Source organism: Halichoerus grypus, chromosome 4 (genome assembly GCF_964656455.1).
Source record: "Halichoerus grypus chromosome 4, mHalGry1.hap1.1, whole genome shotgun sequence".
NCBI lineage: Eukaryota > Metazoa > Chordata > Mammalia > Carnivora > Phocidae > Halichoerus > Halichoerus grypus.
In genome coordinates this window covers 64,669,589-64,687,999 of record NC_135715.1, presented here as the reverse complement: position 1 = coordinate 64,687,999, position 18,411 = coordinate 64,669,589, and the positions used below count along the sequence as shown (strand labels likewise).

At 36.3% G+C, this 18,411-nt stretch overlaps 1 protein-coding gene and 1 long non-coding RNA gene across 5 annotated transcripts in view; one reads left to right on the top strand and one right to left on the bottom strand.

Annotated features, from left to right (window-relative positions):
- The first annotated feature begins 432 nt into the window (after positions 1-432).
- On the top strand, positions 433-16,010 carry LOC144381588 (uncharacterized). 2 transcript variants are annotated; one of them, XR_013447012.1, is made up of 4 exons: positions 433-540; positions 8,156-8,252; positions 12,559-12,597; positions 14,259-16,010. It is a non-coding gene; the product is annotated as an uncharacterized LOC144381588 (long non-coding RNA). The 2 variants fall into 2 exon arrangements; XR_013447013.1 differs by lacking the exons at positions 12,559-12,597; positions 14,259-16,010 and adding an exon at positions 12,218-12,253.
- ALG5 (ALG5 dolichyl-phosphate beta-glucosyltransferase) overlaps positions 2,928-18,411 on the bottom strand; it is a 37,310-nt gene continuing 21,826 nt past the window's right edge. For 2 of the 3 annotated variants that reach the window (XM_036066923.1, XM_078070431.1), the window contains 4 exons: positions 16,707-16,766; positions 10,852-11,003; positions 5,185-5,270; positions 2,928-3,118 (listed from right to left, as the gene is read on the bottom strand). In XM_036066923.1, coding sequence (XP_035922816.1) covers positions 3,003-3,118; positions 5,185-5,270; positions 10,852-11,003; positions 16,707-16,766 — 414 coding nt within the window. In that variant the 3' untranslated portion in view covers positions 2,928-3,002. The remainder of the gene's footprint in view (positions 3,119-5,184; positions 5,271-10,851; positions 11,004-16,706; positions 16,767-18,411) is intronic. The other variant, XM_078070430.1, reaches the window with a different exon arrangement.

Sequence of the window (18,411 nt, the reverse complement as noted above, 5' to 3'; positions counted from 1 at the left end):
TGCATGTAAAATTCTTTTTTTTTTTTTAAATGTTTTATTTATTTACTCATGAGAGTCAGAGAGAGAGAGAGAAAGAGAGAGAGAGAGAGGCAGAGGCAGAGGGAGAAGCAGGCTCCCCACCTAGCAGGGAGCCCGATGCGGGACTCGATCCCAGGACACTGGGATCATGACCTGAGCCGAAGGCAGACGCTTAACCATCTGAGCCACCCAGGCGCCCTGCATGTAAAATTCTTATCAAACTTTCTTATACATAGGTAAAATAATAGTAGCTGATATTTTCACTTTTGCTATGGCTGCTTATTTTTGTTAGCAGGCTCTGTAATGTCAACAAAAACTACATTTTCTCTTACAGAGTGCTTCTGCTATGGCTGCTTATTTTTGTTAGCAGGCTCTGTAATGTCAACAAAAACTACATTTTCTCTTACAGAGTGCTTCTGATTCTACACTATGCTGTTATCCTAGGTGAATATGGGCTTAGAAAGGTAAATTGGCATCAAGGATATCAGAACCCTTTCTTAATAGTGTTCATGGATGAACCACGTAAGTATTGATACTTCCCTCTTAAAATTCCTATATGCTTCAAATATGCATTTTTATCACTAGCTCGTAGAGTCATACAGGCATAGCTCAGATAGAGCGTGGGTGTGGTTCCAGACCACTGCAGTAAAGCACATACTGCAATAAGGTCAGTCGAATGAATTTTTTGGTTTCCCAGTGCATATAATAATTATGTTTACACTATTCTGTAGTCTGTTAAGTGTGTAATAGCATTATATCTAAAAAAAATATACACACCTTGATTAAAAATTACTTCATTGCTAAGAAATGCTAACCATCATCTGAGCTTTCAGTGAGTCGTAATCCCTCATCACAGATCACCGTAACAAATATAATAATGACAAATTTTGAAATGTTGTGATAATTGCCAAAATGTGACAGACATGGATTGAACAAATGCTGTTGAAAAAATGGCACCGAGACTTGCTCGACACAGGGTGACCAAACTTCTCATTTGTAAAAAAAATATAAAATATCTGTGAAGCACAATAAAACAAGGTATGCCTGTAAATTATTTTATTTTTATTATAGTTTCATGAAGGATCTTATTTTTGGTTCAGGTTTGTACTTTAAACTCTTTTAAATGCTCATGATCATTCTACTATTGGCTTTCTATCATTTCTACTTGCATAAGCCTTGCTTTGTTCTCTTCATTTCAGGGACTTAAATTTAAGCTCTTAAAATCTGGTAGTAAATGAAGTTTGTTTATTCACTTAATCAGCAGTGTCTACTATACGCTAAGCACTGTGCTGGGGATACTAATGTGAGTAAGAAATGGTTTCTGTTTTCAAGGAACTTATTGTCTACTGCAGATGTGATCATATCACTGTTGTTGAAACTACTAGGGAGGAGTCGTTTTTCAGCTTATTTACTTTTTCACTTAAGTCTTTATTTATTTATTTTAAAGATTTTATTTATTGGAGAGAGAGAGCGAGCTAGAGAGCATAAGCTGGGGGAGAGGCAGAGGGAGAGAGCCCCGATGCGGGGCTTGATCCCGGGACCCTGGGATCATGACCTGAGCTGAAGGCAGATGTTTAACTCACTGAGCCGTCCAGGTGCCCCTAAGTCTTGTCTTTAAAATGTTTTATTTAGTGTACTTCTGAAACTTTCTACTTCTCTATCTCTAATTTTCATAGCTTCAGAAACTGAGGTAGCATAGTCATTAGAGTGTAGGCTTTGGACCCAGACTACCTGGGCTAGAATCACGACTCCACACTGTTTCTTAGCTATGTGACCTTGGGTAAGTAACCACTTTATGCCAGTTTCCTCTTCCATTATAAAAGCGAGTGAATCATTATATACTAAGTGCTTAGAACAGTGGCAGGCATACAGTAAGCACTCAGTAAATGTTAGATATTGCTATTAGTTCTTCTAGAACATCAGAAACAGTCTGATTCTGAATTTTAGGGGTAAATTATAATTGCTATTCATTAGTCTTTATAGTATATCAAAAACACAGGCTTCTGATGTTAAAGTGTAGATATTTATTAATATTACAAAACATTCTTTTTCTTGGGCACCTGGGTGGCTCAGTTGGTTAAGCGACTGCCTTTGACTCAGGTCATGATCCTGGAGTCCTGGGATTGAGTCCCATATTGGGCTCCCTCCTTGGCGGGGAGTCTGCTTCTCCCTCTGACCCTCCCCCCTCTCATGCTCACTCTCTCTCTTTCTCATTCTGTCTCTCTCTCAAATAAATAAAATCTTAAAAACAAAAAACAGCAAAAAAAAAAACCCACCTTTCTTTTTCTTAAGTAATCTCCACACCCCGTGTGGGGCTCGAACTCACAACCCCGAGATCAAGAGTCATATGCTCTACTAATTGAGCCAGTCAGGCGCCCTCAAAACTTTTTTTAATAAAGAATTTCCAGTTTCTAATAACATGAACTCAAGAGCAAGGTGTTGCCCAGAGGTAAGAGAATAAGTGCAGTGTGTGTCAGTAAAATTGGGAAGGGGAGAAATAAGACCATACAAGGAAGTGGATGCCTTTGTGACAGAACCTACATCCTTTACCATAATTTTCTAGAGTTTAAGAAGTTGAAATATGGACTTAATACTGATAAATTTATATATAAACATATGCTAATTTGATTTTTAAATCTCTGAGCACAGATACATGATTGTGGTTTATATTTAAGTTCATGAAAATTATGCAGGTACTTTAAAGTAAGAATAATTGATTTTCTCTTCTGTTTAAAAGTTGTATTTCTCAGAATCATAATGATAATTGATCTAAATAAACAAAATTGCCAAAGCAAAAGAAAATCTGACTTTGTTACAAATACCTTACATTTTTTTGGTCCAAAAGAGGTATAAGCATTTTTAGTTACGGCAGTTAATTCTTTAAAATTACCAAAAGGCAGACAATGGCATAGGTTTACTTAAAATTTTAATTTCAAATGAAATGTGTGACACTGATACATAAGAATACAAAGATGGCAAATAACCTAATTCTTCTTCTTGGTTTGTTCAAGCCTCCAGGCACCAGTCAAATATCGAAGTCGTATAAAAAGTAGGTCCTTGCCCATTTGTAGCCAGCTCCAAAATGGAACTAATTTAGAACCTGTGATTTAAAAATAATTAAAAATGAATTAACTTAAATAAACTCTGGAGAAAATTTATCAGTTTAAAATTACATTTTAGGTCAGTCAAATGACCTTTGTGACCTTCTAGTCACCTTATTCTTTATATTATGTATGCATGTATGTATTTATGTATATATTTAATTCCATCTACACACTTAAAAATGATTTTTTAGGACATATTTTCATGTTTTACATGCTACTTTTCAGTCTCCACACACAATATAAATTAATAATCTGGGATAAGAAATCCAAGACAAAAACCCAACTTTTATTCTAATTCTACCAAAGACTCTCAATCAGCTAAAAGAAACACAATCTTAGCTAGGACATCTTCTTGTCCAGGGGTTGCCAAATGGCAGCGTGCCAAGCCAGCTGCCTATAGGAGGTCTGCCTCCTGGAGCATGTTTTAAAAGCTTGTCTTCCTTGATTTTATCCCATGGAATTGTTTTTTTATTAAGTCACGAGTAGACTGCAGGTCAGGTAACTGGGGTACTGGATGGTGAAGGGTCATGGCCAATATCAAAATACTAATCACTGACAATTTTCTAGATTTAAGCCCAAATACTCTAGCTCCTTCCTCTTCTTCCCCTCCACCACTTTATTGAGGTATAACTGACAAATAAAATTGAAATAAATATATTCAAAGTACAGAATGTATGGATTTGATATATATACATATATATACAATGTATATATTTCTATACACATACTGTAAAATGATTACCATAGTCAAATTAATTAACACATCTACCTTAATTTTATTTGAATCATTTACAAAAGAATTAAACATCTTCAAAGCTAAATTGAATGGTTTCTCTAATAACACAAACAAAACATCTTGGAAGTTAAATGAAACTGGGAAGGATCTAAATTGTGGAGATTTCAGTTGGCCCTATTATAGGGAGGAGGGACTGAGGGTATATGGCCAAGGATTCTGGGAATGACTAATACAAAACTATTCACTGAGTGCCCATTAATGAAAAGTAATACATAACTATCGCTGAAATGCACATGAGCAAATGATGTAAATATGAAACGCATTTTTTACTTTTTCCCACTTCAATTTCCCACAGAGTCTATGCTGGACATAGATCAACACAGATCAACACAGCAGATCCTTCTAAGTCTGAGCAGTCCTTTATCAGCTTCTCAATCCCCTTTGATATCAGCAGCTACTATGGAGAGTAGTTAAATTTTTGTAAGTTAAATTTGATTCAGCAAGACTCCAAGAGGTTTGAATTTGTTCTAGACTATATAGTTTGTATGATCCCCAGACCTTCTCCTGTCCCTAAACACCCACAGTTACAGAACAATAATGGCATATTACAACATAGACTTTCTAGGAGGAGGCCATGCTCAGCAGGGGTGGGGTGACTCTGAAAGTCTCCAGGTGATTGTTAACTGCTTCCACACTGTGAATTAATTTTGGAGCATTCTAATGTAAGTAAAGAGAAAACTAGAATATATTTTAAGTTCTACAAATTATAAGCAGTCTAAGCTTTTTCAAACAGGAATTATTAAGAATTATGACAGATTTCTCATTATTAGAAATCTTAGAGATTTTCACATTTTTTTGGATATATATACTGGCTCTGAATGGACTGTGGGCATTTGGAATAAAAACAACTATAATTCCTTATTTAGCTCTGCATGGTGGCTTGTAGGTACTCAATAACTACTGAGTAATGAAATAAGACCATACTAAATAAAAGGTGATACAAACAAAATTTATCTCAAAAGACTGATCAACCTTGTGTCTAGCCTCAGATTGCCATGATCCTGTCTGCTGCAGAAGTTTTACTGAATTTCTTGGGCCAGGTAGTCGGCCTACTGAAGACCCCAGGAAGAGATTGCAGGGAGAAGGCAGTAAGCCATTTGGAGGGTGGAGGGGATTAGGAGGGGAACTCTCTATGGAACTGCCCCTCTCAGTCAGGTCAGCTGAGTAGGCCCTGATGGGGCAGCCAGCTTACTTTACTGGACAACTGTATTGTCACCAACCCCCTACCCCACTTAAGATCAGCTGTAACATGAACAATATGCTCACCTTCAATTTCAGTCCAGTTGACAGCAATTTCTGCTATTGGAATTTTAAAGAACTGTGCTATGTAAAGTAATTCTACATCAAACGCCCTGAAACAGAAAATATATTGATTTTTATTTTTAAAAAGACAAATAGAGTGTAATTAAATCTCTATCTTGGCATGTTTTACAGAAGCTTATAAGGCAGATATATAGCTTATATAGTAAAACTGAAAGATTCATAGAAGGTCAAATAAAAGGTTAAGTAGTTTAGGAGCTTCAAGGTAAATAGTGTGTCACTGCATAACACTTAAATGAGAAATATAGTGTCTCTATCATAACTCAGAAACTCCCAGAGGTAAAATTGGCCTGTTGGGCTCTAAGAGAAAATTTAATCATGCAAATTTTCAAGATTGATGGTTTTCAATCCCAGGCTTAACTAGCTCAAGGTACAGAACTGACAGCATTTTCAGCTGATTCAGAGAGCTGATAAAACAGAACTCTGAGCAGCTCTTGGAGAAAAATGTTGTCAGTCACTTTAGAGTTGCTTGATTACATTCGTCTACCACCAAAGGATCAAGGTTTCTTTTTTAAATACAGGGTTGCCTACGGCCTTGTTTTTTCCTTTTCATTTCCCCATGCCATTCTGGGCAAGACAATACTACCAGCCTTTGAAGTGAAAAGCCACTTTAGATTAGTCTGAAATGCTCTTTGGGTATAACTAAATACATACATGGGAATTAGATATATTGTCTCATTTTAACTTACACTGTTAAAATCATCTCTAGTCTGAATTCCCAGTTCCTCCTTCCTTCTCCCTATGAAAGGCTCTGAAAGTTCCTCCTCAGTTACCTCTTGGTTTAGGTGAAATCTGCTTTCCCTAAAGTTTCTGAGCCCTGACTTAGAAGTTTTCTTGGATTCTGCTTACAAATTCTCTGAAACCAGTTTCTTCCTCTCAGTGGCAGTGAGCTCAGGGAGAGAAACAGCACTACCTATTAAACTTTCTTCATGCCCTTGTAACCAAAAGCGCTGGAGGCCTTTACTGTTTTGCTTTCTTCTTGCTCTGTTAAGCAAACCCCTGCCCCCCACTTTCTAGACTGCATGGAACACACTTCAAACTTCCAGGGGTTGGTTTTAAAATATTAGCACAAACAAAAAAATACCTAAAACCCACTTCTATTTGATTTTCCTGATCCCAGACAACTTGAATTTGGTAGCTTTGTCTTTTTGGCCACAAAACTACTACTGTCCATTCTGTGACTAGTTTAAATCCCAAGTATTTGGATAATTCAATATGAAAACTATTTTTTTAGAAAACACTTAATGCTTTTTCTTATCCTAATAAAATATTTACTTAAGATGATAAAACCATCTACAAAAGCGTTCTTTGTGTTGTTAAAAAGACTGTGTAAAACTTCTGTTAACTAGCCTGGGACACTCAAGAAAGGAGGAAATTATTTGACTATTAAGCCTGGTTAACCCTTAATCCTCCCCTTTAACACAAAACAAAACAAAAAATACCTAAAAGGCTGAATTAGTTCTAATGATAGTCAATAATCTGAACAAGATTATTAAGTATTGTTCTAAGGATATCAGCATATAGTGACTTATCAAAGACATAAAACAACATAAGAATGATGAGTAGGAAGGAGTGGGGGAAAAAGCACTGATTAATTGAATTTATATTAAAAAAATTGAAAGGGCTATTCGTCTTCTACTATTACTTTTACTCTATCTTCCTCTTTTAACATTTTAAGACATGAAGATGTTTACTTAAAAAAAATGCGTAGTTCACATCACCATATTATAAGAGACTAATCTGTTACCAAAGAAAACAAAATTAAAATACCAAGTATTTCTGGATAGAGCCTTATGCTATTGTACAGAAACAATATAAGGGTTAGTCTCCAACTCAGATGCCTTCATGTGTTTTTGTAGATGTAGGGAGGGCAGAACCACTGTTTTCTTTTGTTACTCAGTTCCTGGTAAAGCTGTGACCTCACAGATATATTCCTGAAGAACAAAGAGTGTGTTGATGCTCTGTTAAAGACAGCAGACACACACATCCCCTCCTGCTCCCTCCTGAAATCCCACTAAAATTAAAACAACAATGATGGAATAAACACGTAAGAACAAAGAAGGGATGAAAGCAATAAAAAAAATGTGAAACTTAGAAAGTAGCTGGACAACTGGTAACTAGGAAACGTAGGCTGTGACAATGGGAGAAGCTAGAACAGACGAATGGGTACTGCAGAGCCCCCCCAAAGGCTCCGGCATCACTGGCCTCGCTGCAGATGATGTCTGCAAGTGGTGCAGGTGGGGCTTCAAAAGGTAGGACTCACGGAAAATCTCTAGGAGATTCTCTTTTGCTCAGGTTGTTTCTGTGAATGCTGGCAGCCAGGCTCCTATCTCCCAGGCAGGAAATCCAGAGATCCCACTTTTGTGAAAACAACCAGCCCAAAAGATAATGACAGCTGGGAGTTTCCCACACCAAGTGGCCCTGCTACTTAATCTGTAGTGACATCGACCAGTTGATCAGAGTTCTCTGATCATGCACACAGCTTCCGATGAGCTTTTCAGGACCATACTAGACACATGTGAGGATAGAGGTTCCACATCTGCTTTATAGGAAGGAAGAGAAAAAGGGTATGGGTTTGCAGATTTGGAGTAGCTACTGCATGCTCGACAAGATGCATGAAAAAGAGCCACACTAAGTCCCTGAAATCATGGTATTTCAAAACACTGTGGAGAAAAAGCTTCCAAAAGGAGCTGGGAACAACATGCATAGACAAAGAATTGAGATTCAGATTACTGTCAGAATTGGACTTCTCCACAGAAACACTGAGTGCCAAAGACAATAGAGCAATGCTTTCAAAATCCTGAGGAAAAATGATTTCCAACCTAGAATGCTTTCTCCAGCTATTAGGCAAATGGGAGGGGAGACTAAAGGTATGTTTCACACGCAGGGTCTCAAGGTTTCTTTCTCCAATGTTTAGGAAGTTTAATAGAGGATGTGCTCTACTGCAATCGGGGTGCAAACCAAGGAAAAGGAAGAACAAGGACTGTGCAGCAGACCAGAGAACAACTAGAAAGGTGAGAGCCAACGAGATGTCTCCAAGAAAAAGGTGAAACTGATGCGTGATCTGGTGCATGGGAACATAGGGAGATACTTTCTACTTCGCACAGAGTGTGAGCCTAAGTGACAGGTCCATAGTAAAGTGGCTGACAGAAACTCCAGATATTTATTATCCTCAGGAGAACAGAAAGTACAAGACAGGTAATATAATCATATTGCATACTATGGCTCAAATATGAATTATTTTCACACAGCTATACCAAATCAGTTGTGATCTAACCACAAATTATGTAGAAACTGCTTTAGGAGGATACGTGTGAGGGTGTACAGGGGTTTAAGAGAACTATATACTTATCTGTTGATTTATTTTGGAAAGTAGTATCTAAAACTGAAAAAAGGAGACAGGGCTATGCAAACCCATTATTTTGAATATGAAAGCAAATACCACAAAGAAATAGCAGAGAGTTGAAAGTGACTATAGTTAGGAAGTAGGAATTAGGGACAGAGGGAGATGGGGCAAGGGACGATGACTTTTTAGTGTAAGCCTTATGGAACTGACTTTAAATTATTAGCATGCATAACATTGATTTTAAATAAGTATTCATCAGAAGAAAGTACATTTCCAGGAATCCATTTTTGTTAAAGATTTTATTTATTTGAGAGAGAGAGAGAGAGCATGGTGAGGGGGAGAGGCAGAGGGAGAGAGATTAAATCTTAAGCAGACTCCCTGCTGAGCAGGGAGCCTGATACGGGGCTCGATCCCAGGACCCTGAGATCATGACCTGAGTGGAAGAAGGCAGATGCTTAACTGACTGAGCACCCAGGCGCCCCTAAAGGAATCTATTTTTAAAATTACTCATAAATTGGGTCCAATTATACTTTAATATTAAATGTAAAGAATTTACATGAGATACAGTTCTGAGGATGGAGATTATGTATATACTTATATATTTAACATTACATATATCTTTAATGTTTAGCATAACCCATACTCAGGTCTGTAATTTTTTTTTTTAAAGATTTTATTTATTTATTTATTTATTTTATTTTTTTTAAGATTTTTTTTTTTTTTATTTATTTATCTGAGAGAGAGAATGGGAGACAGAGAGCATGAGAGGGGGAGGATCAGAGGGAGAAGCAGACTCCCCGCTGAGCAGGGAGTCCGATGCGGGACTCGATCCCGGGACTCCAGGATCATGACCTGAGCTGAAGGCAGTCGCTTAACCAACTGAGCCACCCAGGCGCCCCAAAGATTTTATTTATTTATTTGAGAGAGAGAGAGAGAATGAGATAGCACAAGCAGGGGGAGCAGCAGAGGGAGAGGAAGAAGCAGACTCCCAACTGAGCAGGGAGCCCCATGTGCGACTCAATCCCAGGATCCTGGGATCATGACCTGAGCTGAATTTCAGGCAGACACTTAACCGACTGAGCCACCCAGGCGCCCGCCTGCCCAGTTTTTTAACTATAGCTTGATGATCTGGTCTGGAGAGTAAGGGTTGGCTGCCCTAAGGAAGAACTGAAAAAGAAGTTGAGAAGGGAAGGGCCCCCATGTGGAGACAGATTATGCAGCACCTCTAAAGGCCACAGGAAGGCACTGGGAAGCCACTGAAGGATTTTAAGCAAAAGAGGTGCATTTGATTGATCACTTTTAATTTTTGAAAAGACTCCTTGGGCTACAGCAAAGGCAATGATGGTGTCCTGGATGGTGGTGGGAAGATGAAGAGAAATGAAGGGACAGCTTCTGTCTATCAGTGTTATTCACTAAACAGGCGGAGAGCTGAGGTGAGGTCTAGGATAACGACAACCCGGAGGACCAGGATATGTCAAGAGAGAGCGCTCAGAAGTATGGAACACTGCTGATGGGTTCATTAAGACACTAAGTGGTCATATCAAACTTGACCACTGGGTTTCATGACAGGAGGTCCCTAGATGCTGAGATGGAGGGATGGGGAAAATCCATATTGAGGTGGGGTGAGGCATGAGTGGGAAGAGAGAAAACAGAAGACCTAGAGCACTCTTTCAAGAAAAGACTGGCTGTGAAAGAAGGCTGGAGCTGGAGGGGGGGTGTCAATGGAGAGAGGGTTTTTTTTTTTTTAATGGCAAGAGAAATTTCAACTTGTTTTAAAAACTGATGGGAAAGATTTGGTTGACAGGAAAAGACAAGACAAATAAGCGAACAGGATGAAGTTCTTAAGGAGGTAGAAGGGGATGCAGAGGTCGAAAGACTGGTTGGTCACAGGCAGGAGAGGGAACTTACTACTAAAAAGGAAAGAATGGAAAGAAAATGGGTGCCCTCTTCTGTTCTGATATTTCTGAGCTTTTTTTTTTCTTCAAAGGAAAATACAGAAGCCTAAGGAAACAGGATGTTTTCAGGCCTTTCGATTTGTACTGTCCATAATTAAGGTGAATAAATTAACTCTATGCCTTATGTTTAGTTTGAGATTTTGAAAATAAGATCCAACTCCGTAAAAGAATAAAGGTATGGATTACCTTTACATATATACGTGTCAATTCTGTTTAAACCTCAGTGTTCATTTTGAGAATATAGGGCTGCTTCTCATGACCTGGAATAGCAGCTGTGTAAGACATGCCCAGTACATCTGGTTAGGAACTCACCATCGTTCAATGTGTAGAGATGAGAACGTCCGTGAAGCTGCTTCTCGTGTAAATAATTTGAACCCACACTGTGTGTCTCTGATTCCTTTGACACAAAGGAACCACACCAGAAAGTGGAACCCATACATGAGCAGAGTACGGAAGTAAGAACGCTGAAACAAAGACAAAATATAAATGACTTTTCTATTAATCTGTAAAGGACAATTGAAAACACCTGGCTGTAGACAAACTGCATTTCAATATTTAATTGGCTGGGTAGATCTTACATATGAACACCATTGTTTCATTAGTTTCACTGGCAAAGTATATTACAGAAACTTTGAGGATGCCTACTGCTTAGAGCAGGGCAGAGGTACCAGGGAAATAATTATTCATTTCCTGCAGGTTCAAGAAGAATCAGACAAGAATCACAGTACCTGTGAGAGGTCAGGGCTTTAATCTACCAGGAACATACTATAACTCTTTTGGGCTGCCGTGAGCAAGGAGAGCATCTCATTCATCTATACATTTTGTGCCTCTTTGCCCAGATATATTTCAGGTTCAAAAAGGTGACAGCTGGGGCTCCTGGGTGGCTCTGTCAGTTAAGCGGCTGCCTTCGATTCAGGTCATGATCTCCAGGTCCTGGGGTTGAGCCCTGGGTTGGGCTCCCAGCTCAGTGGGAAGTCTGCTTCTCCCTCTCCCTCTGTACCCTCCCCCCCGCCCCCCCCACCGTGCTTGCTTCCTCTGTCTCAAATAAATAAAATATACATATATATATAAAAGGTGACAGTTACTGGAATATCTTGGAGATATAAAACACTATGATTTAAACCTAAAGTTCTATGTCTAGTTAATGAGAATATTGATCAAAGAAGTACAGCAAAGTGTCAAAAAGTCACAGACTGAGAAGGAATTTGAAACAATAGTCTCTCCAGTTAGGTATGACAGATATCTGATAAATATATTTTAATGATTTTCAAGTTTCTTAATACTTTGGATATTCAACTTAAGTATTCTTTAATCCTGAGTATTCATATTATTAGTAATTAATTTTATTAGTAGAACATGACATAATATTCCAATATTTATTAAGTATTGCAAACTTTAAAACATCAGAATAATAGATCATGACTTATCATTGTATTCAAGACTCTCATGTTTAGGATTAAAAGAAAGGATCTAAAAAAAAAAATTTTTTTTCTATAACGTAATAGATCCATGGACTGATACACTATATATGGACATTGGCAACCTACTGAGAGTCTATGTAGAACATTTACTATTTCATACTATTTAATATTTCCCTTCCTCCTTTTGGTTTTTGCTTTTGAGAACTGTAATCTTTAGTATCATTCTTCATTTACTGGCTTTTTCTATCATCATCCAGAGATGATAGAATCATGACTAAGCGGTGATAACACGACAAAGCAGAGAAAGCCACTGACCTGAGCAGACCTGTATTTGAATCCTGGCTGCATTAATAATTAGGAGGGTGACCTTGAGCAAGTTACTTCGACTCTCTCCATCCCACTTTCCTCATCTATCAAATGGGAAAGAAAATGCCCACCTCACAAAGTAATTATAAAGATTAAATGAGATAACAGTTAAGCCTTTAGCCAAGTGTTTGGCACAGAGTAAGAGGAACTCAATAAATGTTTTTAAAAAAGGATGAAAGCTTGAGAGCTCCCTTTAACCTCCTGACCACAATTTCACTTGTGTATTATATAGGGCAGGAAGGGAAGGAAGAATAAAATACTTATCTATAAGGTATGTGAAACAAATTTCTTTTTAAGCGTGTGTGTGTATGTGTGTGTGTGTGTGTACTTCTCTGTGTTTTTATATTTCGTGTCAAAAAGGAAAAAGTCAAATACACAGTAAAACAAAATATCTGCAGTACATGTAATTGAAAATGATCAGTATCCATTCTTTCTTCATTAGAAAGATAACATTTTAGAACTCTTCAGAAATGAAAAATAAAGAGTATAATTCTAAAGCAAATTGGACAGAGCCTAAGAGCAGCTCACAGAAAAGGACACAAAAGAGACTTTTAAACATATAGAACAATGGTCATTCTCATTAATGACCAATAAAACCAAATTTTAACTATAGCATGATACCATGTTATACCAATCAAACTGGCAAACACTAAAAAGAATCACAGCATTAAATCTTTTGTTAGGATATGGAGCAATGGGAGTACTCCACTAGTGGGAATATAAATTGGTTACCACTTTGGAGAGCAATTAGGCAAAATGTTTATAAACTGTAAAACAAACTTTTTGAAAGGATCTAGCACTTCTCATTTATCACCTAGAATCATTAGTTATGTTCTGATGTAAATAGGTCTTACCTCTCTAAGCAGATAGGGCAGAAACCTCATCTTAAAATACTTTGGTAATCTCACAACAGCTTGCTCAGTGCCTTCCATATAAAATATTTCCAATAAATACTGGTTGACTGATTAAACCTCCAAAAGAGCATTTATGCTTAGGAAAGGAACAAATAGAAATTGAAAGATAGAAAAATTAAAATTAAAAGGTAGAAAAAATAATGCCTATAAACTATTCTCCTTGAATGATTTTTAATGTGACTTAGGTGAGCTTACTGGTTACCAAATGAAAATATCCCACGACTACTTTTGCTTGGATCTTAATAGAAGACTTTTGTTTGCTTTAGGATAATGGTTATTTTTTAAAAAACCAGAAACACGTGGAGTTCACACGAAGACCTTATTTGGTTTCTAATATATTTAAAGCATAACAAGGTAAACTACAAACAAGAGGTTGTCCCTTTAATTTTTATAACCTTGCAAAATATCTTAAAATTTACAAGACATCTAAAAATATATTATGGAACAGAATTAGTTCAATGAAACTAACAAAGTCATAGAGTAACATTATTTAAACTTCTGAAGTAGACATTTAAAAATAGGAAGAAAAAGACATTCACTACTTTAATATTAACAATAACCTCTCTAATGTTGATGAAATGTAAACAAGGAATTCAGGTGAAATTTAAAGTTGACTGGTACTTTCATTATCTTAAAATAAATTCAAAGAAGTCCCAAGACAAAAGCCAAGACTCTTCAAAGAAAATCTAAAGACATCAAATTAACACTCAAGGGTTCTATTTTGAATCCTTTAAAAATGATAGATGCAAGAATACCCAGACAATAGAAACGTTCCTGTTATAACTGTTATACAGCACACATGGGCATATGGATACACGGACGATGGTAAGGAGTCCAGCGGTGCTGTATCATGTTTGTCTTCCGAGAGAGCAGCAGAACAGATGGTAGGATTAACAGAGGATATGTCTAAAAGTATTCAGGAAAGAGAGATCTGAAAATGAGGCAATTAGGCTGTTGACGTTGCTGCTCACTATCACTATCACTATTGATTGATTCTTTTGTAATTTTCTGTCTACAGACTGATGACCATGCAAGGAGTTAGACTATGTACAGCACCTTAAGAGAAAACTGGAGTGGCTCAGGAAGGGAAGGCCATACGGCACTGTCCTGTGGCAGGTGGAGATGACCTTTTATAAGGCAGGCAGGGTTCTATGACAATAAGCAGGACCCAAACCACAAGCCTACTGAGCAGCAGTTATGTGTAACATCTGCAGTGGACAACTGCTGGTCTCTCGCCAGTGGATCAGTTTATCCTTCCCTTCTACAGAATGGCAGCTGATTCTGTGGGCTTCAAAGGCACTAAATCAACCAATAGGTTTTAGAGATAGAGGAACAGATGAATGGATGACAAAATAAATGATGAATACATAGATCTTGGGATAGATCCCTTGAGGTCTGACTAAAAGCAGTACTAGATACAAAGGAGATTTAGACCATAGCACAGTCTTATTTAAATACTATCAGTAGGAAAAATTCAGTTTTCAACTAATGGAAGTTCTAAATGAAAAGAATTTACGCCATTAAAAACAAAACCAGAAACGTGGTTCCTTTCTCCTGCCACGAATAGACACAGGTCCCAGATATCTCTTGCCTAGAGATTACTTCACTAGCTTCCTAATTATTACTCTCTTGCTTCCTATTTTGCCATATCTTTTTTTCCTTCACCAAAGAGATTATCCTTTTTTGCCTATATTTTTTTTAAAAGGAAAAAAATTATACACAAAACCATTAAATTAATACTAGCCTAGTCTTAAGTGTTTTGTTTGCACTGATATTTTTACATAAATAATTATGCTGTATTTACAATACCATATTCTTTTTTTCATACAACCTAATACTTTGGGTATTTTCCTGTGTTATTATATAGTCTCCATTATTGTCTGTTTTATTTGCTGCATGATATTCCATCCAGCAGAAATATCTGTAATATTTTCTATTGTTGGAATTTAGTATTTTATAGTTTCTATTGTTTTATAATTATAAAATAATGTAAACACCTTGGACATATACTTTTCCTTTCCTTATCCCCTCTGTATTAGTAAAGTGATGAAGCTGGACTAGCTAACCTCTAAGCAGTCTTTCAATTTTAATTTCTAATAGTATGATATTCTTTATGGTTAATAGATTACCTTTTTCAAATACCACTGAGAGTCCACAGAGACACAGAACACTGGATCAGACGCTGAAGATATTAAAATACTTTATTTCTTAAGAAAAGAAGAATCTAGGTTTCCACACTTGAGCATAATCCTTAAGAGGTTTCTATGACCCTGCCATCAGTATATCTTGAAAAAAATATATAATTTCTCTATATCTTACTTCAGAATTATTGAGGGAAAGATTCAGCCTTTTATTCCACTGGTTCTCAAACTCTGGTATGCATAAAGTTGACCTGGGAAATTGTTAAAAATGCAGATTCCTGGTCTATCCCTATAGTCTGATTCAGTGTGTCTGGGATTGGCCTAGAAATACGCATGTTTAAAACAAAACAAAACAAAACTCCCCAGGCAATTCTGACCTTGCATTGAAAAATATTGCTTTATTCTTGATCTATCTGGCCATTCTAGTAGATGAACCATTAAGAATATAATGGACAGGGGCGCCTGGGTGGCTTAGTCGTTAAGCGTCTGCCTTCGGCTCAGGTCATGATCCCAGGGTCCTGGGATCGAGCCCCACATCGGGCTCCCTGCTCAGCGGGAAGCCTGCTTCTCCTTCTCCCACTCCCCCTGCTTGTGTTCCCTCTCTCACTGTGTCTCTCTCTGTCAAATAAATAAATAAAATCTTAAAAAAAAAAAAAAAAGAATATAATGGACAATTACTGGGCTTGAAACCCTGGACCCAGATTTTTAAGTGAAAAAATAAAATAATTTTAAAAAATTGCACAGAATAATTGTTTAATATATTTTTTCCTCCCAAGTTACTCCAGCTTTTCTAGCCTAATATACAAATTACAAAATGAAGAATTTAACATCTTCATTGAAGGCAGTCACAACTTGTTAAATTTTAAGGTGCAGTGTTTTTCTAAGAGGAATAAAGTTAAAAAACAAAACAAAACAAAAAAACTTTAAATGAAACCCAAAATATAGTACTTAAAGTGTGCCAAAATGAGAAACACTAAAGGCAAGTTGAATGGTTCAAAAATGTATCATTTAGAAAAGTTTGCCTTATATCAGAACTGAATGGGAACTCTTGTATCTTAAAAAAAATAAAATAAAAAAGGGCTGCTTGCATCCTAAGTCAAAGTGAAGTCTACATCCTTTTTGTATACTCATTAAAAAACAACAACACAAAAACTCAATTCCTAAATGTGGTAATCTTTCACGAACCTTCCGATATTAAAAAAATTTTTTTCCTTTGAAAGGAAATTCATTTTTATGAGATTAAACATAAAAGCTTATTTTTTTGCTAATGAGTATGAAAAAAGGAAAAAAACCCTGCTGATCATGCCTGTCAGTGAAAGCCTCACCTGAGCAATTGATTCTTTTTCCAAATGAGCTCGAGATCCACATGCAATAGCCATTTGTTCCTGAGGAAAAAGCAATAAAATGATTTTTCAGTATTTGAATATTCTATTTGAATATTAATAATTAAATATAATCAATAAAAATATTTATTTTCAATGAGAGTGTCTCATTTTTTAGAAACCGATTTTTTAAAAAGTCACATTAAAGATCTTTAAAGGTTTACTCAGGTGTTCAGAATATATACAGCTTCAAGAAACCTAATTATACTTACTAAAAGGATAATATTCAGGGCTAAATAGCAGGGGCATGTACGACTTGAAAATTCTTATTTTAAATGATTCTTCTGATTAAAAATACTGTATTAACATAGTTAGAAGGAAAAATAGTGGTATTAGAAAAAAGTATCTGTAAATGGTATGATTATACATAATCATTACATTCTGGAAAATCCAAGATTATCAACTGAAAAACTACTACACATATTAAGGGAATTTAAGAAGATGAGTGGGCACAAATGAAGATATATATAATACTTTAGTCTTCATATGGATAAACAATAATCAGAAAATATAATGGAAGACAGTATTTGTAACATCAATAAGAAAGGAAACTCTGGAAATAAACTTTACAAAAAATGTGGCAATACCTAAATAAAGAACACACATATAAGCTACCAAGGGAAACAAAAGAATCCAACACACAGAAAGGCATCCCATGATCGTAGATGAGCAGATGGGATGACAGTGTCAAAAATCAATTCTCCTTAAAATTAATCTTTAAATTTAAGGTCATACCAGTAGATATATCAAAATAATTTTTCACTAAACTAGATAAGCTAATTTTTAGAGTTAATATTGAAAAATAAAGAACCAGAAGAGCCAGGGAAATTCTAAGAATTAGAATATATATTATAAAGCTATAATAATTAAAACTAAGGTACTAGAATGTGAATAGATAAATCCATGGACCAGAACGGAAAGGCCAGAAACACACACACACACACAAATATGGATACTTAGAATATGCTAAAGATGACATTTTCAATCAGTAGGCAAAAGATGAACGATAAATGCTGTAGGACATCTGGGTAGCTACTTGGAAACCAAATTAAGCTGAACCTGAGCCTCATACTAAATAGTAGGATATATTTTGGATACATCAAAGATTTAAGTGTAAAATATCAGGAATAATTTTTAAAATGATCTCAAGGAAAGCATAAGTACACAAAATCTAGAAGAAAAATTGATTCAACAATAAATTTTTAAAAAACTGTGTGGCAAAACAAAAATCTAAGCATATTCAAAATTAAAAGACACATAAATTGGGGGTAAATATTGGTAATTTATATTACAGACAAAAGGATCATTTCCAAAATGCTGAAGTGCCCCTACGAATTATTATAAAGTACTCTGAGAACTCAGTTGGAAAAGAGGCAAAGGTTATGAACAAAGTGTTCATAAAAGAGGAAATGAAAATAGCTCTTAAACACCTGGAAACATCCTTAATCACATGTATCCCAAAAGCAATACAAATAAAACCTATCAGTGTTTACAATATGGTGCCTACACACCCTACAGACAGCAATGTGAAAATTACGAATATACATATAATCTGACCCAGCAATTCCACAACTAAGAATTCTTCCTGTAAATAAACTTGTATATGTATGAAAGGACTTTCATGCAGGGTTAATCATTTCAGTGCTGT